Consider the following 25,862-nt stretch of genomic DNA (forward strand, 5'->3'; position numbering starts at 1 on the left):
CATAAAAGACTTAGGGGGCCAGGTATAAAAACCAATAATGAGGTCATTTGAGGACAAAAATACTCATATGAGGTACAAGACTTTTACTATCTCATGTCCCTACACCCCTTATAGCCTGGATACAAAGAGGCAGTCAAAATGTAAACTCAGCAGGAGAAATAGAATAGGGCTGGATAATCTACAACATAAGTATTTGATAGCTACATTAATTATTCTAGGTAATACTTGAAATAATAGAATTTTCTCCAGCCTTATATGGATAGCAGCTCAAAGTTTTAAGATACATGTGCTTTATTACTAAACACACCCAAAGTATATGTACATTTATACATCCTACTAGATTTATTTAGTCTTTATAAACTGTGGTGAATAGCAAACAATAAAGTTGACTTTGTTATGGCAATGTGAAAGTGTTTTCATTTCCTTCTTTTCATAGCACAAAAGACTAAATCAAAACTGTCAGTTTTAATAGCTATGACAGGGTTTAATAAAGCATACAAGTAACCAGTAATTTTCCTGTGAATTGTAATAGTAATTAGTTTTATGAAGAACCAAAATATTTTAAATGTTATACTGTTTTATGTTTGAATGAGACTCCAACTTAGAAATTGGTAACTTATAATTCAAAGATTTTAAAAATTAACTATTCGCATAAGAACTTTTACAACACCAAACTAATTTGACCCCTCACCAAAACAGGATTTAATAGTTCCCTTCTCAATTTAAAAGTGATTTGATGTAATCATACATGTGCACTACAGTGTATGTAAAAAGATAATTATTTCATTTTTGTAGTAGCAGAAGACTGGAAATGACCATTAATAGAGACTCCTATATCTGATACATCCATATAATGGAAAACCATGCAGCTCTCAAAAAGAATGAGACAGATTTCTATTTACTGACATGAAACAATAATCTCTAAGGTAAATAAAATGGAGCACAGTGGATATTGTGTATATATAGACACACATATAACTAAAACTCACCAGTTAGACCACATATACCTTAAATCTTATTTATCAAGTAACTGTCCACTCATTCTTCCCCATACTCCCTTATTTTCTTGCAGTTCTAACTTCTCATTGAAATAATCATATTTTCCATTCCAAAAATTACTGTAAATTATAAGTAAAATCAACAAGCATGGGAAAACCCAAAATTAATTACTAACAGAAACTAAAAGAACTGGTTTTTTAAATTACAAAATTACACTGAAGCAGAAAAAGAATAACCCAAGTATTCCAAACAGTCTTTTTACTATGTACTCTAAAACTAAAGGCAAAAAGAACTATACACAAAAACTGAACTTGTTAGGTTTGTTTTTCACATTGTATGTTAGAAATTCTAAATCTACTTATGTATTCTAGAATTGAGCAAATAAATATCTTGAGAATAATGGGAGCTAGACTCATCACCACTGAAGGGAACAAATATGAAAAAGGGGAAGGTTAAAATCAACTCTGGAGTGTTGGATGAGAATTATAGGTATCAAACAATATGTAACTCATACCGTTACACAGACAGACATATATATGCATACACAGATAGGTGTGTATACGTGCACATACATATGTTTCCTAGCTCTGTCTGCTGAAAGGGCCTAGAAGCAATGATACCCCAGTAGCAATAAGCACACCTATTATCTAGATTTTTTTTAAATGCCATTCTGGGGAAAAAAAAAAAGAACAAAGCTTCAAGGCTTCTTAGAGAAATGTATGATTTCAGAGTTGGGGCAGGGAAAATCCAAGATACGTCTTGACCATCTTGGCATGAAAAAAAGATGGAGAAACTGTTATAGATTAAAGGAAGCTACAGATATGGCAACTAGATGTAAACTGACTAATTTACTATGAAAGGACATTAGTGGGCAATTGGCAAAGTTATCTAAGGTCTGTGAAATAAATAGTATTGTATTAAAGTTTATATTGTGTCATTAAGTAAGAACTAGTGGCCTGGTGCATGGATTCATGTATATTGAAAGAAAATTAATTAGAAGGAATATTATTTTAAAATATATTTTATTCATTTTTTACAGAGAGGAAGGAAGAGGGATAGAGAGGTAGAAACATCGATCAGCTGTCTCCTGCATACCTCTTACTGGGGATGTGCCTGCAACCAAGGTACATGCCCTTGACTGGAATTGAACCTAGGACCTTTCAGCCCGCAGGCTGATGCTCTCTATCCACTGAGCCAAACTGGTTAGGGCAGAAGAAATATTTTAATATCACTATTAGCCCTTTCTCTATAATAGAAGTGTCAACCAAGTTCACAATCGACAATGACAGATCAAAACACACATGTGCGATTGGAGCCAGCGAGAGCTTTATATGTATCGTACACACGTAAGTCAACTTAGCCTTTTATATACATAGAATAAACTTGCTTAATTAGACCTGCTTTCTGATTTAGCTAAACTTTTTCCAGCCCAGTGAAGCACCCCAACTTCTCTTTCAGGTAATTGTTAGCAACACAGCAGTAAATATCAACACAAAGCTGATTATTATTGTACATCACGCAGGTAGAACAAAGGGTAAAATATTTAACTGCAGCAGTGTTTGACTATATTCTGCGCAGTGAGAAAACCTGAAGTCATTTTCAAGGTCCACCATTTCTTACTTCTTTTCATTCAGGTCAAGTTTCTAAACTTTCTAAATCTCCATTTTCCGGCTAATGAAAAGAAAATAGGATTCCATCGAGTCTCCTACCTACCTACTCCAGGACTTCTGTGAGGATCAAATGAGATGAGGCATGGGAAAATGCTTCACAGACATTTGGTTAAAGTGTGAAATCTTTGCACCTGGCTATAAAGCAAGTCGTGTTCCTGGGCTGAAGACACTGCAAGGCGGCTAGTCGTCGCTAGGGAGAGGAAGCCAGGTGTCGCTACGTGACATCATTACCTGGATAGACACTTAGCATATTAGCCTTTTATATATGCAGGGGTCCTCAAACTTTTTAAACAGGGGGCCAGTTCACTGTCCCTCAGACTGTTGGAGGGCCGGACTATAGTTTAAAAAAAAAAACTATGAACAAATTCCTATGCGCACTGCAGGCCCGGGACGCGTTGGCTGCTAAGCAGGATAGGCAGCGGTACCCAGCGGGCCGGATAAATGTCCTCGGCGGGCTGCATGTGGCCCGCGGGCCGTAGTTTGAGGACCCCTGTACTAGAGGCCCGGTGCATGAAATTCTTGCACGGGGGGGGGGCGGGGGGTGTCCCTCAGCCCAGCCTGCACCCTCTCCAATCTGGGACCCCTTGAGGGATGTCCAACTGCCCGTTTAGGCCCGATCCCAGTAAGGGAAATGTAAGATTGGGCCTAAACGGGCAGTCGGACATCCCTCTCACAATCCAGGACTGCTGGCTCCCAACTGCTCACCTGCCTGCCTTCCTGATTGCCCCTAACCACTTCTGCCTGCAAGCCTGATCACCCCCTAACTGCTTCTGCCTGCCAGCCTGATTGATGCCTAACTGCCCTCCCCTGCAGGCCTGGTCACCCCTAACTTCCCTCTCCTGCAGGCTTGATCGCCCCCAACTGCCCTCCCTTGCAGGCCTGATCCCTTCCAACTGCCCTCCCCTTCTGGCCTAATCGCCCACAACTGCCCTCTCTTGCAGACCTGGTCCCTCCCAACTGCCCTCCCCTGCTGGCCATCTTGTGGTGGCCATCTTGTGTCCACATGGAAGCAGTCATCTTTGACCACATGGGGGCAACCATCTTGTGTGTTGGAATGATGGTCAATTTGCATATTACTCTTTTATTAGATAGGATAAAGGCCTGGCGCATGGGTGGGGCCGGCTGGTTTGCCCTGAAGGGTATCCTGGATCAAGGTGGGGTTCCCTTGGGGCGTGGAGTGGCCTGGGAGAGGGGCCTGTGGTGGTTTGCAGGCTGGCCACGCCCCCCAGCGATCCAAGTGGAGGCCCTGGTATCTGGGATTTATTTATCTTCTATAATTGAAACTTTGTAGCCTTCAGCAGAAGCCAGGGCAGGCCAGGAACTTGGCTTCCTCCATTGCCGGGGAAACCCAAGCCTCCTGTTCCTCAGTGGCCCCAGCCATTTTGTTGGGATTTATTTATCTTCTGTAATTGAAACTTTGTAGCCTTCAGCGGAGGCCTGGGCCGACCAGGGTGTGCAGGAAGCTTGGTTTCCTCCATTACCGGGGAAACCCAAGCCTCCTGCTCGCTCCGTGGCCGCAGCCATCTTGGTTGGGTTAATTTGCATACTCACCCGATTGGCTGGTGGGCATGGCTTGTGGGCGTAGCAGAGGTACGGTCAATTTGCATATTACTCTTTTATTAGATAGGATAGATGTCCTGTTTTTAGGAACTATGCCCTAAAGAATTTAGGGACAAATGGCAACTTGTGTAAAACAGTTCAGAAAAAATTATACACACACATACAAATACATACATTGAAAGAATATAAAACATGCATGTTAATATCTGGGAATAAAAACTTAAAGAGAAAAAATAAAAATACTGAAAATAATTGAGGTATTTACAGTGCTAAGTGTTTATCTTTGTCTTAGTTAATAAAAAAACCTGCTTATTCATTCATTAGCGATCAGGGAACTTGTCTTCTATTCCTATCACTGCAGTCACTTTCTAGGTATTTTTTGCAAATTGTAACTTCCCTCAGCCTAAAGTTTCTCATCAGAGAAGATGAAATAATAGATACAGCTAAAATAGAGGTATGAGAACGAAATGAAAATTAGCTGTATTTACCTGTATGTTGCCCTCACCTGTTTTTAAGGGGAGACAGGAAAGAACATTTTCTTAACACCATCACTCTGGCAGCCTGCCATTCTCAATAGCAACAGTCCTGAATGTCTGAAGGCAGCAAACTTAGTTGCTGCAATCTTAAAAGAGGATGTTTGGCACTTTACATAACACCTTTGACAGTGATTAACAGTTGGTATCCTAGAGAGTAGTTACTTGCTTTCTAAAAAAAAAAAGTTAGGTATCTGCTCATTAGGTTTTCAAAACCTTGTTTTCCACAATAGCCCTCCCCCAAAAAGAATATTATTATCTGTTTTTCCTAAGGCAATTTTAACTTATGTTATATATTATAGCAATGATATATTTTAAGAATTTTCCTCATAATTTATTGCCCAGTTTTCTTGGAGATCTCACCAAGGTATGCATTTCTTTGCCTGAAAGAGGTGTTTTTACTTTTTTCTGAAGAAATATAAATGAAGTCCGTGAGCTCTGTTCCCCAATATATATCAGGCACTCCTCACTGAAGCAAGTCTATATCTCTTCTAAGAAGCTAAAAATCCTAAACACATCAGGGAAAAGATTTTCAAGTCAATTCTGTTTATAATTTTTTAGCTAGTTCTTTTTAAAATATTATAAATAAGTAGGGCAGAGGAAAGATTTGCAATTAAAATTAAGCTATCATCATGCAGTGTTTTGGCAAGCCAGCGATACCATGCAGCTTACAAAGGTCTTACAGTCTGATAATGTGAATGTTAGGGTACTCATGCCTCAGGTGTGCAGTTCTGCTACTCCTACCCCAGGTAAGGGGAAAAGAGAAAAAACCAAAGAGAACAGGTCTCAGCCATTTGACCTAGATTGCAATTGTGAGTTCTGTCCAAATAGGATTCTGTAGGTATAGAAACTCGGGGCCACCTCCAAGCCTGACAGAGACTGACCTTTCACTGGGTCTGGAACCTTGATGTTACATTTGGCTAGGTAACATTAGCCAAAGATTACATTAATTAGTCCCTTTCTAGGCTCAAAGTTCTCACACTATAGATGAGTAACTAGACAGACCTCAGGCCTCCAAAGGCTCACCAGGATCCCTGGAGCTACAACTGCCTCTGCATAAATTCATGTGACCTCAAGATTCTAATCTGCCTAATCTGGGCCCTTGAGTGAAGTTATCCTTACCCTAGCCTGCTTAATTTAACTCGTAAAATTATTGGACACTGCTTCATATCTGTTACTTAAGCTGACTTTCATTTGTCTAAACACTGCAACTATTATTGTGTGTCCTCTTTATATTAGTTCTGTAGTTTCTGGTTATACTGTACAGAAAACAATACTCTTTAACGTATATGGGGTCAAAGGACATTGAAAATGATACTTTTACGAGATCGCTCTTTTAACAATCTTTTAATCCCGAGATTAAATACTTTCATGTGGTAAGGACTCCCATATTTATTTTTCCAGCCCAGACCTCTGTTGTGTGTGCCTATTCTGTGCCTATTTTTCCATGCCCACTAGGATGTCTCAGAGGCATTAAAATTTTACATTATACCTACCCCAAATTGTCGATATCCCCTTCCCTCAAAGCTGCTTTTCTTCCTGTCTCAAAAAAGAAAACACAAAATCTCTATTTACCTACTCTTCTATACAAAAAAAGATATGATTCTTGACACCTGCCTTACCCTCATCTATTGCAGTTGATCCTCATTAGTCATGGATTCTGTGTATGTGAATCTGCCAGTTTGCTAAAATGTATTTGTAATCCCAGAATCAATCCTCACAGCACTTTCACAGTGACGGGTGGAAATGTAGAGCTGCAAAAATGTTGAGTGGCCTGATGCTCACATTTCCAGCCGAAGTAAAATAAAGGCGATACTCTGACTTCTTATTTCAGATCATACTGTAAACAAGCACAGTCTATTTAGTGCCAATTTTTTTTTACATTTTTGTGCTTTTTAATTTTTATTTTTTATTTTTTGGTGATTTTACTGTTTAAAAATGGCCCCCGAGAGTAGTGCTACAAAGTGTAGTGCTCCTTAGTGCAAGAAGGCTGTTATATGGCTTAGAGAGAAATTACACATTAGGTAAGTTTTGTCCAGGTATGAGTTCTAGTGTTGGCTGTGAGTTCAATGCTAATGAATCAATAATATATATTAAATAAGGTGTCTTTAAACAGAAACACACATAAAACAAGGTCAAATAAAATACAAAATCCTTCACAGGGCCAAAGGGTTGCTCTTGATATCCTTCTGATCTCTCCTCCTTTACTCCCCTCTCACAATTCTCCAGACACACTAATTCATTATTCTTTAAAATGAGGGACTTAACACTGTTCTCTTTTACTTCTTTCTGCTCTTTTCTTGTATATCTTCTACTCAATCTTCAGGTCTTAGTTTAAATATAATATCCTCAGAGAGAAAGCCCTCCAATCCAAATGGAAGCCCTCTATTATAGTTACAGCATCTTCTACTTACTATTTGCTTAAGTATCTGATTCTCTACTAGATTATAAGTTCCATGGGAAAAACTATGCCTTCTTAGTTTTCAGCAATACTTCTTACATCTGGAACAGTGTTGAGCACATAACTGGGGCTTAATAAATGAATGAAACTAATTATCCCATTACATCTTTTTAATAATATATTGAAACAGACATAGCATGACTAGATGCTTAAAATGTTTGGAGGGAGTGAAACACCTATTATTTGGACGTGGCAGTGATATGTTTCTCTGTAAATGAACCTTAATTATAAGCAAGACACTATGAAATTCAAGAAATTTATTGAGTCTCTGCCATCTCCACACAGTATAAAATGATGTGCATTTACTTTAACAATTAGCCAAGACTGAAAATATTACTGAGTAAAGAGCATTACTATAGAAATAGTATAGAAACCATACTAAATAAGCAGCCAGACAGGCTGGTCTATAGAGGTTAAGCTTTGCACAGTTCAGATAAAGTTCTGCAATGATATGTGAATCAACTCGATAAAGTTATACCTTACCATAGGTTAAAGTGGGAAAAAAGGAAAAATAATTTTCTTCCTTCAATAGTTTTTTCCATTTAAATAGTAGTTCCAGTTTATTTCCCTTTTTCTTTCATTCTCTAAAAATGTGAAATAAAAATTCAGTAATAATTTATCTAATTTTTACATTAACTTTATTTTCCTGTGAACATGGGGGAAATTTATTATTTTAATCATCAAAAAAATTTTTTTTCCTGTATTTTCTTCTCTGAAGAGGTTTTTCAAGTTCTAAACCTTTTGTTATTTCTCATACAATTCTTTCACATTCTCCCACAATATCCTGAAATGGTTATCCTTTCTCAAAGATGATAAAAGTATTGCTCCTACTATGAACACAAAGATTTAAAAAAAAAAGTCTAGTCTCATAGAAAGACTTAGCTTTATAGAAAGAATTAGTTTAACACTGTGGTAAAGAATTTTCAAACAGATATAAATTCAAAAATATGAAATCAATTTTAGTTAGCTTTATATATAACAAATCAACTCAAAAATTTTGCAAGTAACAAATATTTTCTTATATTTAGAAGTTTCTCCATCACAGCAAATAAAGCACTGATAGCCAACATGTGTTTTTTAAAAACTATATAATATCCTACTTGCCTTTGAAACTTATTTTTTAATTACAAATTTTAATGTGTGAACAAGAAATGACAGCATGGAGAACATCTGGAAAATCTATTACTTTGTTGCAAATGTCACACCAAGAAATAGGAAAGACACATATAAAGTTCTAAGCTCTTTAATTTGTTGCAACTCTTACCTGTTCAATTCACTTAGTGGCCCAGTCATAGCCTGGCCGTGTATTTTATTCATCTTTTCCCTATTTCAAACTGCTCCAGGTGAATTATTATAAGCCAACTCTCCTTTCAAGATCTACAATCAACTTTCAACATTTTTCCTGGGTATCTTTCCCAAATTGGTGGCTATGCTTTAGCTTCATTAAATCAATCATCACATATTACTGAAAAAGCAATCACAATGTTCTTCCATTTCATTTTGTAGCTACCAGTCTGTGACATCCTATATAATAAGGAGGTAATATGCAAATTAACCCTCACACCCTCACAAGATGGCTGCCTATGACCAGGCCAGCAGGGGGGGTAGTGAGGGATGACCAAATGACTGAACGGCAGGCTGCATGGGGCAATAAGGCCAGCAGGGGGGTTAGTGAGGGACGACCAAATGACTGCACAGCAGGCTGCATGGGGTGACCAGGCCTGCAGGGGGGTTGGTGAGGGACAACCAAACAACTGAACAGCAGGCTGCGTGCGGTGACCAGGCCGGCAGGGGGAGCAGTGAAGGGTGACCAGGCCGGCAGGCAGAGGCGGTTAGGAGTGATCAGGCTGGCAGGAGGGGCAGTTAGGGGTGATCAGGCAGGCAGGTGAGCAGTTAGGAGCAGCGGTCTCAGATTGTGAGAGGGATGTCCCCGAATGGAGAGGGTACAGGCTGGGCTGAGGGGACTGCCCCCCCCACCCTGTGCATGAATTTCATGCACCGGGCCTCTAGTTTATACATATAAAAGCCTAAGCGACTGGCTGATTGACCACCAGGGGGCAGATGCTTAACACAGGATCTGCCAAGCTGTGGTCACTTGGCAGTGGTGGTTCTCCAGTGACGGTCCCAGAAGCAGAGAGGAGGGAGCCCGAATCTGGGGTGCGTCACCCGAGAACTGACCTCTCGCAATCGGGACCTCTCGGGGGATGTCAGAGAGCCAGTTTTGGCTCAGTCCCCTCAGGCCAGGCCGAGGGACCCCACTGGTCCACGAATCCATGCACTGGGCCTCTAGTTTTTATATAATTTCAAAAAAAGTTTCCACAAAACAAACTATAACTGACCATACCCATAGCATTGAATAGCTGAAAAATAAATACTACACACCATAAAACATCAAAATAGAACAAAGTCTGTGCAGGTGGGTTGGCAGAAGACTAGCCTAACTGCTAAGTTACACCAAAAGCCTCATTGCTTTTTTTGCACATTTGGTTTTTTAAAATTCTTAAGGGTCACAAAACAACTGAACCATGATTTGATCTTACAGTTAAAAATGGCTCATTTCTCCCTAACCGGTTTGGCTCAGTGGATAGAGCATCGGCCTGCAGACTGAAAGTTCCCAGGTTCAATTCCAGTCAAGGGCATGTACCTTGGTTGCAGGCACATCCCCAGTAGGAGGTGTGCAGGAGGCAGCTGATCGATGTTTCTCTCTCATCGGTGTTTCTAACTCTCTATTCCTCTCTGTAAAAAATAATAAAATATATTAAAAAAATAAATTAATAAAATGGCTCATTTCATGCTTAACAGTCCCATTTCAATCTTGAGTCCCTAAGGAAATCAGGAAATAAAGAGAAGAAATGTGTTCCCCTATCCCTCTTCTTCCAACAACCCTATATTTATCATAAAAGAAGTTAAACCTTAAGATTTTATTAATTTATTCGCTCTTAGGTTGTTAGATGGAAACTGTCCTGAAGTTTTAAACATAGAGACTTTTGCCTTTGGAACACTTACTTTTTAAAAAATATATATTTTTTTATTGATTTTCAGAGAGGAAGGGGGAGAAAGAGAAACATCAATGATGAGAGAGAATGAATGATAGGCTGTCTCCTGCATGCCCCCTACTGGGGATCAAGCCAGCAACTCAGGCATTATACCCTTGACCAGAATTGAACCTGGACCCTTCAGTCTCCAGGCCAACACTATCCACTGAGCCAAACCCACTAGGGCTGAAACACTTTTTTAATTGATTTCAGAGAGGAAAGAAGGAAGGAGAGAGATAGAAACATCAATGATGAGAGAATCATTGATCAGCTGCCTCCTGCACACCCCCACAGGGGATTGAGCCCACAACCCAGGCATGTGCCCTTGACCGGAATCGAACCTGAGACTCATCAGTCCACAGGCCGACACTCTATCCACTGAGCCAAACCAGCTAGAGCTGAAACACTTACTTTTAAAGGTACAATAAGGCCTCTCATTTAGCTGACATTATCCAAAATGAAGAATCCTTTAATGAAAGCCAAATATCCATAAAAATAAACCTTTTTAAGTAAGAAAGTGGAAGGTCTGAGATTTTACCTTACTTGCAACCTAACAAGTTAGGCTGCCTGGAAGATATATTTTAAACTCAAATACATTAAAACTTTCCACCTTCTGGCCTGAGTTATTTTCCTGTTCTTTTCTCCTTCCCCAAGCCATGTTTACAGTATTTTTCCCCACATGATTATTTGTAGTCATATGTGTTTACTGATTTTCCCTCTTCTACTAAACCTAAGTTCCAAGCAAGCAGGAACCATATCTATTTCATTCACACCTGTACATTCAGTACCTGTTATAAAACTGTCACATAGAAATCACTTAATAATCATTTGTTAAATGAAATTTAAGTGTAATTTTTTCTACCTAAACTCTGACACATGCTATTCTGCGTTGGTTCCCCACTCATATCTCGAAACCTGTAGGAAGTCTCACCTGCTCACATGACCCAGATGGGCTCACCTATCATAAATCTTTCCCTAAGTAATTTCCTACAAAATGTTATTTCATTCTCACAACCCTGTATTTTGTTCTCCCATTAAATAAGGAAGAAACTAAAGCTTAGAGAGGTGAGAAATGCATGTAAAATCATAATCCCAACGAGGCTAGGATGAAAATTAGGTGTCTCACTTCAAAGTCCCTATTCTTAACCCTCTTTTACACCGCATCCTTAGCTAAAATGATTCTCATATGATGTTATTTGATTCAAAGCCCAGTGCTGCCACATATTAACAGTGTAATACTGAGGACTTCAGACGCTGTACAAGTAAAATGGGGGTAATTGTAGCATTTATCTACAAATATAAAGGCTAAATGACATAATGAAAAGCACAACGCACAGTGCCTAGCACTTAACACAGTAAACACTCAAGAGATGTTAACTACGATCATCATTATAATCCTCTAAAACAGGTCAGCAAACTTTTTCTGGCAAAGGCCAAATAGCATATAGTTTAGGCTCTGTGAATCATACCGTCTCTGCTGCAACAAAACAGGCAGCAAGCTGGATTTGGCTCAAGGTTCTCCAACTCCTTGGCACTACTCAGATTTAAGGCTGGGTAAGTCTTTGTTTGGTGTGTATGCTGTCCTGTGCATTACAGGATGTTTAGAAGCATCCTTTGTCTACCCACCACATGCCAGTAGCATCGCTCAAGTTGGGACAACCAAAAATATTTCATGGGGAGCAAAATCGCCCCAAGTTGAGCAATACTGCTCTACAGCAATCAAACATATAAAAATGTAGCTTGATTTTTTTCTAATAATGAAAGTACCTTAAGTGAAAAAATAACTTATTTCATTAAAAGGTAATTATACTCACTTAGCTAAAATTCCCACACTTAGCAATAACTTTATAACTTCTGTGATACACACAGCTGTGGTTGAAAAGTAGAGTTCTTTGTCTGATGTCCTTGTGTATCTTAAAGCTATGGTATACGTTGCAGCCACCAGGGTCATCACTGTCAAGCAGTATAACTTGAATAATAAACTGACATTTTCTGGAAAATATGTACAACAAAGATATTATTTAGTAAACAATATTAATGTATATAAAATTTAATCAACATTGTACCTCAAAATGCCTTCCAACTTCAAGCACAAAATAACTTTTTAAACCCATATTTAAAAATTTACTTAAAGCAATACTTCCCAATTATATGAACATAAACATACATACATACACAAAATACAGCTGAGTTTGAATATCAACTGATTCAGCACTGATTTTGTTCCAGGGAATGCCTCAATTGCAAGACTGACTCTAGTTTGGGATATCATAAATTACCTACCTATAATAATCTATAATAAAAACATAATATGCTAATTAGACCAGACAACCTACCGGACGAAGCCACAGTGGCGGGGGCCGAGGCAGCCGCCGCCTGCGGTGGGGAAGCCCCTTGCATGAATTTCATGCATCAGGCCTCTAGTTTTATGTAATCTTTATAACTCAAACTTATGAAAACAATCATAGCAATTTATATCCTAAATTTAAAGACAGCAGAGAGAAAAAAAGGACTGAGTGATAAAAGTGGAGCTTAATATAAAACTTTATCATATAATAAAAACAAATCATGTAGCCTCTTATTTCATAGCATTATGCACAGAAAAATACTTCATAACTCAAGAGAAGAGTATTAAGAATGAAGCCCTATAAAACTGGGAATGCCGGATATGTGCAACGTATAAACACTCAATTTTAAGAACTGCTTGCAAGTATATGTGCGCAGCAGCCATCACTCGGGCACCAGGGTGGGTCCAACAACCTCAATAAAGCCCAGTCACTGGGGTACCCGGTCTCCCTCATACTTCCTTACTCCCAGCCCTGCTCTGATACTGCCATCACCCAAGGCTCAAACTATTTCTACTTTCTTTACAAACCTCCCACCTCTTATCTTAACCTTTCAAAGCTTCAGGCTCAGGTTACACAAGGGTCAGCAAAATGTTTTGTAAGGCGCAAATAGTAAATATTTTAGGCGTCTCAGCCTACAAGGCAAAATCAAGAATAGCATGTAACGCAAGAGAAAACAAATTTTTTGACAAATTCAAAATATAACAATTGAGTACAATGCTTTATAATATATGTCTGCTATTGAGAACAGAATTATTTCGAGGGGTAACATTTTGCTTCATTGGTCTTCAGAATTACTGCTCCATCAAATCAATTGCAACTGTTCACATCAGTAAAAACCATGGGCCGCACAAAACCAAGTGACAGGCTGGATTTGGCCAGTGGGCCATACTTTGGCAGCCCAATGAAGAATCAGTCACCCCTCTGGACAGGGGCCAGCCTGGGCTGCTACTGTAACCACAACATACACTAAGTTTGTTTTTGTTCACTGCTTTGGAGCCTAACCACAATTCAAAGATGGTTTTCATAGGGAAATAAAACAGGAGTTACATATGTGAGGCAGAAACTTTCAAGGTTATAGGTTCTTCAATATAAATATTGCCCTGGGGGTAACTAAAGAATTATTTGTAAATTACAGACAATTTTTAAAATTTTATCAGTTATTAACTAAAAAGTAATGTGGTAGAACAAAAGAAAAAGAGCTTATATCTGCCTAAACTTTCTTTCCAAAAGATCTGAGCCAAAAAGCAATGTTTATGTGAAAGGAAGTGAAGATCACTACAATACTTCCTTTGTTTTAAAACTTTCCTATACAAGGGAAAAGTATATAACTTCAAAAATAAAGAGCAATAACCTTTAGTTACTCAATAAAGGAGAAAGCACTTCCCATCTTCTAGATTAGGGGTGAGCAAACTACATCTCATCTCTTATTGTTATATAGCCTGCAAGTTCAGAACAGCTTTCTATTTTTCAATAGTTGGAAAAAATTTAAATAATCTTTTGTGACACAAAAATTATATAAAATTCAAATTCAGAATCCATAAATAACGCACTATTGGAACACAGCCATGCTCATTTGTTCACATTTTTTTTTTTTTTTATTGATTTCAGAGAGGAAGGGAGAGGGGGAGAGAGAGTAACATCAATGATGAGAGAGAATCATTGGTCGGCTCCCTCCTGCACACCTCCTACTGGGAATCAAGCCTGAAACCGGGGCATGGGCCCTTGACCAGAGTAGAACCCGGGACCCTTTAGTCCAAAGGCTGACGCTTTATCCACTGAGCCAAACCAGCTAGAGCTGTTCCCACATTTTTGCCCTGGAATGGCAGAGTTGACTAGTAATGACATCCAGTCCTTTACAGAAAAAAAATAGCCAACCCATGTCCTAGAATAGATTATCAACACTTTGATAAATAATAGAGGTTGGGACTGCCAAGCTGAAAACTATCCCAAAAGCAACACAGAGCTTGAACACTAAACCAAATATTTATAGCCTACAAGTATAATGAGACCTATAGTTATCATTGCCATCAACTATGAAAGTACACCTATTTGTATATTTATATAGGAATATATATGATATTCTTGAAAATAACTACTGCTCTAAATGGAAGAGCAAACAAGTAAATTCAGACATTTATAAAACATATAGGGCTTGGTATGGAATACTTAAAAACATAAACTTTAAATAAATACTTAATGCTTTTAAGCATTTTTTTCTCTCATTTCAGTTTAACACTGGATCAAAATAGTTCTTCACTCCATTCACAAATTCTCCAGTATGGAATTTCAATTATTAGCAATTTCATATTTTCCAAGGTAAAAATCAAAAGTTCATGTCATGTGCTCGCTGTAAATTCTGCTAAGTACTCACATGGTGCCCAAGGCCTGTAACCACTGAGCTGACACATCAGCACAGCTGCATTGCTTTCCATTTCTCACCAAGTCCCATTCGCTCCCTCACATTATTTGTTTCTGTGTAGACCAATGTTCCCCAAAAGAAACTTAAGGTTTGAAGTTTTTTTTGTTTTGTTATATTTTACTATGTTTCAGAGTGGGGATTATTTTTAATGCCTGAGAACTTGGAAGTTCAGGAAGTTCCAGTTAAATCTTTGGGAATATCCGGAAGCTATAGCAACTGCTTTTCTGTTAGGATTATATGTTCCTAGATTGCATATGAGATCTATAACATGACCAAGGCACACAAATATGTACTGGCAATAGCCTAAAGACCAATAAAATGTTACAACTGTTTCAGATAATGACTTGGATTCCTTTAAGTTTCACTCATTACTCTTGCTGTTCCCATCCTGTTAATTATCAAAACAATTCTGTCTTTCTCCTTTTATTTCCTGTGCTTTGTTTGTTTTTAAGGCTCTTAAGGTTGGACTTATTTGAAATGGGAACATGCATAAAAGAAGCACATGAAACTACAGGCAATCATCCTCGACAGGGCTTAAATGATAAATGCGGACTCCCCAACCAGGAAACTAATTTGGCACCCATGCAAAAGACAGTTTTTAAATATTTGTTCAACTTTTACTCAGGGATGAAGCTCTATGGGGAAGAGTGAAGAAAGAATCGGGTGCCACCCAACCCTTCCTTGCCACTGCCCGACCGCCCAGAAATTCAGCTCCGGTCCCAACTTACCCTACTCAGCAAAACAGAAAAGCTGCGGATTCACCACACTCACCCTCAGGAAACGGCAATTAGTCATTAAATAGTACCCAGACGAGCCATTCCTGCGGAGAGGGGGTGGATCTCCTCACCGTCCACCCAAAACATCCGTGTCCCCTTTAAGCACACACAGCACTGTCCTTGGGACACTGCTCTCTCCAGCTCCCGGCGGTGTCTGTGCCTTAAAGCCCCAGTGACCTTCTTACCGGCTGTCACAGGACCAGCCGCGCTCGGGCTCCGCACTGGAACTGCCCTCTCGCCTCTGAGCACCGCAGGGCAGGAGGCGCACCTGTGACCGCGGGCGTGCGGACCCGACCGGACCGGGAGACGCGGGTCCCTCAGGGCCTGTGCCCGGCCCTCCCCGGGTCCGCGCAGCCCCGGTCTGACTTTGGTTCCCACCCACCACCAGCTCGTTGGGGCCGAGGCGGTCTGGAGCCGCCGAACGATCCCGCGCGAAGGCAGCCGCAGTGGGAGGCTGGCTGCCCGGACCAGCGGCGGCGCGGACTCCCGGGGGCAGCTCCACACGCGCTGCTGATGCCCGGCGCCTCCGCCTAGCCCCGGAGCCCCGCGGCGCCGAGGGTGCCGCCGAGTGCTGGCGCTCCTCTGCCGCCCCCTGCGTCCTCCCCCATTCCCGCGGCCCCAGGCTCACCTCTCGCCGCTGCCATCTTCCCCCGACAGCCCCGCGCGGAACTGACGCGCGCTCCTCCGAGCCAGCCACGCTGATACCCAGGACCGCCTCCCGTCGTCATAGAGACGAAGCGCTCGGCCTAGAGTGCCTTGCGGCCGGCCGCCGGCTTCCCGGCCATCCAGGGACAAGATTAGGCGCGGAAATCCGTGCTGCTCCCGACAGTGAGACGCTACGGGTGGAGGAGACGCCTTCACGGCCGAGTCCTTGCGGACAAGTGTGTAAAACTCGATGGGAAGGAGTCTTCTGTAAACTACAACTCCCAAGGGAGTGGAGCCAAGGGAGTGGAGCGTTGCCTTCTGGGAATTGTAGTCCTCACCAAGTTGACAGCAAATAAGGATTTTCGGTTAGCCTTTGTGATTCTTGTCCGTGGGAAGCTATTGTAGAAACTCTCGTAACTCATAACAGAAACTACTTCCAGCAACGTTGTAACTTCCAGCAGGTCCATTCCCTTCCATTGTTACCGCTTACTTAACTAAACAATTTATATTACATATTGTTCAGAAGTTTTGTGCCTGTGTCCTTATAGTCAGCATTATCCTATATAATAAAAGGCTAATATGCAAATCGACTGAATGGTGGAATTACCGGTCGCTATGACATGCACTAACCACCAGGGGGCAGATGCTCAATGCAGGAGTTGCCTCCTGGTGGTCAATGTGCTCCCACAGGAGGAGTGCCACTTAGCCAGAAGCCAGGCTCACCACTGGCCAGCGCAGAGGCGGTGGTGCCGAGAGCCTCTCCTGCCTCAGCATCAGTCAGACATCCCCCGAGGGCTCCCAGACTGTGAGAGGGTGCAGGCTGGGCTGAGGGACCCTCCACCACCCCCCCCCCACTATGCACGCATTTCGTGCACCAGGCCTCTAGTAGTGTATGATTATAGAGAACCAAAATGTGCCAGTGAGTTAGAAAGTAGGCACTAAAAGGAGGGAAGTGTTATTAATACTTTACAGCATGTCCTTAGGAGAAATATTATTCCCTATTAACTTTATAGCTGGCTTTTCTGTTCATTAACCTAACCCCGTGGTCGGCAAACTGTGGCTCGCGAGCCACATGCGGCTCTTTGGCCTCTTGAGTGTGGCTCTTCCACAAAATACCACGGCCTGGGCGAGTCTATTTTGAAGAAGTGGTGTTAGAAGAAGTTTAAGTTTAAAAAATTTGTCTCTCAAAAGAAATTTCAATCGTTGTACTGTTGATATTTGGCTCTGTTGACTAATGAGTTTGCCGACCACTGACCTAACCCAATGAATAGCCAAGCAGATATTTACATTCTTTGTTTGAACTAACCTTTCCTTTCCCAATCTGAATTATCCTAAGTCTTGGAGGAGAAAATATTGGCTTAATATGTTTATTTTATGTATGCCTAGCTTTCTATACAACACTGGTCAGTGCCAGAAGCATCACTCTTAAACATGTGAACCACAAGGTAATTTGATAATGAGCTAAACTTACAGTGCCTCAAGCAGCATTTCTATTGCCATGTGAGAGCCTAATGATAGTCCTGATTGTCACTGTCAAGCTTCAGTATTTGTCTTGATACTCTGCTCACCTCTATCTCTGCTCAGACATGAGAGCTTACCACCATCTCAATGAATTATATACAAGAAACCCAGTACTATATCCATGGGCAATAAAGTGAAAGTGTGAACTTAAACAGAAAGGCTGTGCCGTAGGCAAATACCAAAAGGCATAGGGAGGTTATAGTTTTTTTTTGTTTTTTTTTAATATATTTTATTGATTTTTTACAGAGAGGAAGGAAGAGGGATAGATAGTCAGAAACATCGATGAGAGAGAAACATCGATCAGCTGCCTCTTGCACACCTCCCACTGGGGATGTGCCCGCAACCAAGTTACATGCCCTTGACCGGAATCGAACCTGGGACCTTTCAGTCCGCAGGCTGACGCTCTATCCACTGAGCCAAACCGGTTTTGGCCGGGAGGTTATAGTTAAATTCAAATACGGTAGCTATACAATAGGTTATTAAAAGTGCTAAGGTTTAAAGTATAGTAAACCATTAACCATAAAGAACATGCAGACAAATGCATATACTTCAACAGAATTGTTTCCATGTCAGTTTAAACATATTAGTCTTATTCTGCTATTAAGAAAAACGTACAAAACCAATTTGCTAGATCATTGTTATTTTAGAACAATTCTTTCCTATGGGGTAATATTACTAAAGACAAGCCAGAAGAATTATTGCGTTTTATAATTGAGAAAAAAAATACAAGGAAACAAGGTAAATTTTATTGTCTGGACTAGGAGAGTTAGACATGACTCATCATCATCAATATCTAAACATTCCTTATTTGAGTGTAACTCTCCCTTGTCACCACTTCCCTTTTTGGTAACTACATCTCATTTTCCTTTTCCTGCCAAACAGTCACTGACACGTCAACCATTTTCTGCTTACCTTGCTGCAATCTTATTTCCACTCAAGCCAACTCTATGAAAACAAAGCTCAGCAGTTGCCTGCTCCATTGGCCTTTTCTCGTTCCTCATCCTCGATTGTTTAGTCATCAGACATTGACTGAACACATAGTGTGCCAAGCATTACTCTAGGCACTAAGTGAGAGCTAGAAAACAGGAAGTGAGGGACGTGAGGATGGGAGCACAGCAGAACCAGGCAATGGAGGGTTTCTCTTCCCTTGGTTAACACAGACAAAGCCCTTACTTACCAACTAATTGCTTTACGTGTGTTAATTCATTTAATCCCCTTGACAACCTGTTTGACAACCCAGTTTGTATGATGAAGAAACTGCAGCCAAAATATATTAAGCAACACAGCTAGTAAGTAGTAGACCTGTCTTTCCTTCCCTGACCACAGATTCCCTTGTGTCTCTTCCCACCCTTCTGACTACTTCTCTTGTTTTATGTCTCCCTCCTCATTCCATCCCTATTTCCTGAGGGTTGACCTCCAAAATCATCTTTTTCCAGCTCAAATTCCAGTCACCTTTGCCTTACTATTTTTGTCATCCCTTAAACTCAAATATTCTAAACACTTTCCTTTTTGATGAACCAGTTCCTTTTCCTATTTATCCTTGGTCTCCTAGGGCAGAACCCTGAAGTCTTTGATTTTCCTCCTGCCCTTTCCTGGGATGTTATATTGCATTCATTAAATCTCACATTTGGTCCTTCATGCCATCCATTACTACAGGCCCAACTCCAGTACCTCTCTCCCAAAATTGATTTTCTGTTCAAGAATCTGCAGTGTTTTTCTAATGTCCTATTGCAGTAAGGCAACATATCCCTCTGCCTGGCTTTCAAAACCTGCAAAAACTATACCAACCCTGCTTATCTAACTTTACTCTCCCCCCCCCCTTCCCCCAAAATAATCTCCTTTTCCCCTCTCCGTTTCCTCTCTCTTCCTTTCCAATGATTACTTTGCTGCGGAACTCCTTATCAATTCCCATCTTGACTATTAAAATAATCATTCAGCCCTAACCGGTTTGGCTCAGTGGATAGAGCGTCAGCCTGCAGACTGAAGGGTCCCAGGTCCCATTCTGGTCAAAGGCATGTACCTTAGTTGCAGGCACATCTCCAGTAGGGGTGTCCAGGAGGCAGCTGATCGATGTTTCTCTCTCATCAATGTTTCTAACTCTCTATCCCTCTCCCTTCCTCTCCGTAAAAAAATCAATAAAATATATTTTAAAATAAATAAATAAAATAAAATCATCATTCAACTGATCAATACCCTGCTTCCAGTTTGCCCTTTCATTCATCCCTCTTTTTTTCCATTCAATTGTCCAACAAGATATGACATGAATGCCAGGGATATAAAAATGACTAAAACACAGTTCAAATCTCAAGAAATTCAATCCAACAAATGAACACATATAATCCTATTTACTTTAAGTGCTATAAAATTATAAATATTAGATATATCTCCTCGAGCAAGGGAAACAAAAGAAAAAATAAACAAATGGGACTATATCAAACTAAAACATTTTTGCACAGCAAAGGAAACCATTGACAAAATGAAAAAACAACCCATTGAATGGGAGAAAACATTCATAAATGATACATCTGATAAAGGATTAAAACCCAAAATATGTAAAGAATTTATACAACCTAACACACACAAAAATATCTAATTTAAAAAATGGGCAGAGGATCTAAAGAGACATTTTTTTCCCAAGAGGATTTAGAGACCACCAACAGACATAAAGATGCTCAACTTCACTTATCAGAGAAATGCAAATTAAAACCACAACGAGAATCACTTCACACCTGTCAGAGGGCTATCATCAATAAATTAACAAATAACAAGTGCTGGCTGAGGATGCCAAGAAAAGGGAACCCACTTGTCCTGTGGGTGGGATTGTAAATTAAGTGCAGCCACTATGGAAAACAGTTCAACGATTCCTCAACTATTTAAAATAGAGCTGCCATACAATCCATCAATTTCACTTCTGGGAATTTATCCAAAGAAAACAAAAATACTAACTCAAAAATATATATGCACCCTATGTTCACTGCAACATTGCCAGTAATCACCAAGGTATGGAAGTAACTTAGACGCCCATCAATAAATAAATGGATAAAGAAAATGCAAGTCATATATATAGTAATTACATATATATAATTCAGCAATACAAAAGAATAAAATCCTGACAATTGCAATACATGGACGGATCTGGGGTTTTTATGCTAAGTGACATAAGTCTGACAAAGAGAAGACAAGGTCTCATATGTGATATCTAAAAAAACAAAGTAAATGAATAAACATAACAAACAGAAACAGACCCCTAGATATAGAGAACAAGCCAAAGGGGAAGAGGGTGAAGGGAATAAAAAAATTAGATAAATAGGCCTGGCCCCAGTTGGAGCCCCGTGCAGGAGGCAACCAATTGGTGTGACTCACATAAAGGTCTCCTCCCTCCCTCTCCCCCTTCCCCTTCCCCTCCTCCGCTCTCTCTCTCCTTCTCCCTCTCCCATTCTTCCCTCCTTCCTTTCTCCCTCCCTCTTTACCTTCCACTCTCTCTAAAAAATAGAAAAAATATCCTCGGGTGAAAATTAACAACAACAACAAAAAATTAGGTAAATAAATAAAAGAGTATAGATAAAATCCGGTGAAAACCCAAAGGAAGAAACAATTAATTCTCTCAAAGGTGATAGCAAAAGCCTTCACTGAAAAGGTAAAATCTAATCAGGCTGTTTGAGGACAAACATGATTTCATGGGGGTGTCTGTGAGTACGCTCCAGGTGACAGAGTGGAAAGCAAGAGCAGAGTAGAGGTATTAAAGACCATGACATGTGTGAAGAGTTGTGTTTTATCTGCCTCATGTGTATGGTGTGTGGAGACAGCATGAGAGGGATAGAAAATGAAACTGGAAGATAAATGAATATATTTTGAAGTCTTACAAAACAGGTGAAGGCGTTTGTACTTTATCTCCTAGGTCAGTGATTGGCAAACCGCAGCTCATGAGCCACATGCAGCTCTCGAGCCACAGTTTGCCGCTCTGTTGACTAATGAGTTTGCCGACCACTGGACTAGACTGAATGTTACCCTGTAGTTGGAAGCTGTGAGGATTAAGCAATTGTGGCATATTGTGTGCAAACCTAGGTAATGGGAAAGAATCTTGGTAGGTTTTTAAGCAAGGGAAGTGGAGGTTAGGGGAGGGGGCCAGGTGATATGATCAGATCTATGTGTTATAAAAATTATGCCAGCCGAAACCGGTTTGGCTCAGTGGAGCTTCGCATGCGGACTGAAGGGTCCCGGGTTCGATTCCGGTCAAGGGCATGTACCTTGGTTTCGGGCACATCCCCAGTGGGAGGTGTGCAGGAGGCAGCTGATCGATGTTTCTCTCTCATTGATGTTTCTAGCTCTCTATCCCTCTCCCTTCCTCTCTGTAAAATATCAATAAAATATATTTTTAAAAAAAAAAGAAAAGAAAAATTATGCCAATGAATCAGGTGGCAGGACTGAGTCATAAACTATGACAGTCATGGTGAGAATAGGAAGACACGAATTGCAGAGACAATTCAAGCCAATCAACGGGGTTTGATGATGTAGAGGCTGTGAGAGCAAGACAAGCAGGGCAGTTTCAATTCGCGCTACTGGGTAGATGGTGGCATTTGAACCGCAGTGTTGCAGAAGACCAAAGAAAAACAAAGACGCTTCTAAGAAAAAGGAGGGACGCTGTTTAATACACCGGCAGACTCAGAGAACAGCCTTCCAAATCTGAGTGAAGGAACACATGGGGCTTTCCTTTATATCTCCCTCCCTGTGGTCCTTGTCCCACAAACATGGATTATGCTTCCAGTCCCTTTCGCAGGCCTTGCAAGAAGGCCCCCAGGTGTTGGGCATCTCCAGGCCATCTCTGATGGTCTGGCCTGGCGCCAGTGTTAATAACCCTCCCTCTGGGGCAGTGCACTGTTCACAGTAACAGGTTCTGCAAGACCAGTATCTGGGAAGGAGAGAGGGACTTAATTATAGGTTATCAGGAATGTACACTGAGCTTGCTGGCTTGGATTCAGATCACTAGCCCCAAATATCAGGGTTACATTGGAATTAGCCCTTTTTAGCCTTCTCACCCCCCCTACCCCGCCCCCTGCCTTGTCTCACAAGCTTCTCTTAGCCTTGTGGTACAACGACTACGGGATGTTATGCTGAACATGGACAACGACTGCTCTTAACTGCTTCCAGCTGGAAGGAGGTGATGACAAGGGGTTAGCATCCCGTGAGGGGTTTGTAGGGAATTCTGAAGTTTAAAGGCATTCCCGTCCAGTTTGCAGGCAGGCAGAGGCAAGCAGCAGTTCCACACACGTAGAATGTTCCTGCAGGGGAGAACCAGGTGGTGTTTTCAGCCTTGAGGGTAGAGTTGCATAGTTCCGTGGTCGGCAAACTGCAGCTCATGAGCCACATGCGGCTCTTTGGCCTCTTGAGTGTGGCTCTTCCACAAAATACCACGGTCTGGGCGAGTCTATTTTGAAGAAGTGGCGTTAGAAGAAGTTTAAGTTTAAAAAATTTGGCTCTCAAAAGAAATTTCAATTATTCCACTGTTGATATTTGGCTCTGTTGAACTAATGAGTTTGCTGACCACTGGCATAGTTCAGCTGGGAGGCGACCTGTTGGATGTTGGCCCTGGGTACTGCTGAAACAAATAGGAGCAACATTAGTGAGCTGCTGCACATTGGCCGTGACAGGTCCTATCATTTTTTCCATCCAATACAATTCCCCGCCCCCCCCCCCCCCCCACACACACACGTGCATTTGGTAGTGGAGTCATAACATGCTGCCGGCTGATAAGTATAGCTAACAAACATCTGGCTTGATGGGGCTTTCCCACAGGCTACCCGGTCTAGCGTATTTGGGTAGTGAGTTTCTAAGCAAGGACACGTGGCAGTGGTCCCTATGGGAGGCAAGTATGTGCTAGCTAATATTATTAGTGGGAGCATGTTATTCCCTCTATTTCTGTTCAGTGGGGGGTCCACAACAGTGAACCGCTAGGACAAAGAGCAGTATTATGGCTATTCCTGCAAGGCAGCTGTAGCCAAGGATGGCATGACAAGCTGTAGTCCAACAATTCACGATGAGGCCTTTGTTTCCTTGCTGTGTGGGAAGCAGTAATTTTATGGTGTTTCTGTGTCTCAGCAAGGGCAGATGAGTTCTCCTCCTGGTACTAGCCTTGGGTTCCGGCGGCACTCATAAAAAGACAAAATGAGAATTATTAGAAAGATAAAACCAATGATTATCCAGAAATACCAGAGCATATTACCTTTAGGAGGAGATAAGAAAGAAAGATTAGTGTTAGGGAGAGTTCAGCAGGGCGTTTCTGAATTCCTTGGAGCAGGTTAATTGGCCAGATCCGCTGTCTTCTTGAGAGTGATCCTCAGGGGGTGTTTCTGGTCAGAGATCACCTTCCACTCAGGCTGGGCATCACTCAGCTGGTGGGCTGCCTTCACCCGGGATTGGTGGATCCAGGTATTCAGTCCTGCAACCTTAAGAGCTGTGGGGTGGTTAATATGACTGGATAGGGTCCCTTCCAGATAGGCGTGAGGGGCTCCCTTTTCCAGTCCTTTACCGAAACCTGGTCTCCAGGTTTATAAGGATGTATGGCTGTTCCTAAAGAGATGGGTAGTCGGTCAGTAACCCATCTGTGTACCTCAAAGACGTTTTTCCGAGTCCTTGTAGTTGTTTCTGGATTTCTAAGTTCCCTATTTCCCCCAAATCTCCCTTTGGCCGAATTAAGGGAGGGGGTCTACCATATAGAATTTCAAAGGGAGAGAAACCTACCCTGGCCCTTGGGGCACAGCGTACCCACAGGAGTACAAGAGGCAAGATATCTGTCCAGGGTAAGGTTGTCTCTTGGCATAGCTTAGCCATAGCCTGCTTTACAGTCCGGTTCATGCGCTCCACTTTCCCTGAACTCTGAGGCCTGTAAGCTGTATGTAGGTTCCATTTAATTCCTAAAGCCTTAGCTACCTGTTGTACTATTTCTGCTACAAAGGCTTGGCCATTATCGGACCCTATGGTCAGAGGCATTCCATAACGTGGAATTATATCCTTCAGCAATGCCTTAGTGACTTCTCTCGCCTTTTCCGTGCCAGTGGGATATGCCTCGACCCAGCCTGAAAAGGTGCAAACAAAAACTAGCAGGTATTTATTCCCTCTGCTAGGCCCTATTTCTGTAAAATCTACTTCTAAGTCCTCAAAAGGAGCTTGCCCACAGCACTGAACTCCTATCGGTCCCACGGGACCCTGTTTGGCATTGTTCTGAGCACAGAGGAGGCAACGTTGAGAGACTGAGGCACACAAGGAGGGAAGATGGGCAATTAGGTAATATCTGCCTAACAAAGCTTCTAGGGAAGTCTTCCCTAAATGAGTAAGTTCATGCTGCTGGAGGACTACCTTATGGGCTAACTGTTCTGGGACGTAGACCCCATGATCTGGGAGTATCCACCAGCCTTCCTTCGTTCTCTTGCCCCCTTCTTGCTGGGCCCATTCCTCTTCCTGAGGAGTGTACTTTGGAGGTTCAGGTAATTCGGGGCCAACATGATCCGTGACAGTGCCACTTGTTCTTTAGCAGCACGTTGGTTTCCTTCTGATACTGAGTCTTTCTGTTTCTGGTGACCTTTGCAATGGATGACGGCTATTTCCTTGGGCTCCCAGACTGCTTCTAGTAACTTTAAAATCTCATTCTGATTTTTGATTCCTTTTCCTCCGGCCGTCAAGAGCCCCCTTTCCTTGTATATGGCCCCATGCATATGCAGGGTAGCAAAGGCATAGCGCGAGTCAGTGTAGATGTTGGCACGCTTATCCTTACTGAGTTCTAAGGCTCTGGCAAGGGCCCCAAGTTCTGCCCTCTGTGCTGACCATCCTTCAGGCAGGGCCTGTGCCTAGATTGTCTCAAAGTTTGATACCACTGCATATCTGGCATGTCTTTTTCCTTC

The 25,862-nt window shown here is 41.5% G+C and overlaps 1 protein-coding gene across 1 annotated transcript in view; it reads right to left on the reverse strand.

Annotated features, from left to right (window-relative positions):
- Positions 1–16,709, reverse strand: part of SLC35A1 (solute carrier family 35 member A1) — a 30,235-nt gene extending 13,526 nt beyond the window's left edge. Inside the window, exons 1-2 of the mRNA XM_080666913.1 lie at positions 16,430–16,709; positions 12,073–12,250 (exon numbers count right to left, since the gene is read on the reverse strand). Of these exons, the coding sequence (XP_080523039.1) occupies positions 12,073–12,250; positions 16,430–16,529 (278 nt within the window). The 5' untranslated portion in view covers positions 16,530–16,709. The remainder of the gene's footprint in view (positions 1–12,072; positions 12,251–16,429) is intronic.
- Between the last annotated feature and the right edge of the window lie 9,153 nt (positions 16,710–25,862).

The sequence above is a fragment of the Plecotus auritus genome (genome assembly GCF_963455305.1).
Source record: "Plecotus auritus genome assembly, chromosome: 4".
NCBI classification, from domain to species: Eukaryota; Metazoa; Chordata; class Mammalia; order Chiroptera; family Vespertilionidae; genus Plecotus; species Plecotus auritus.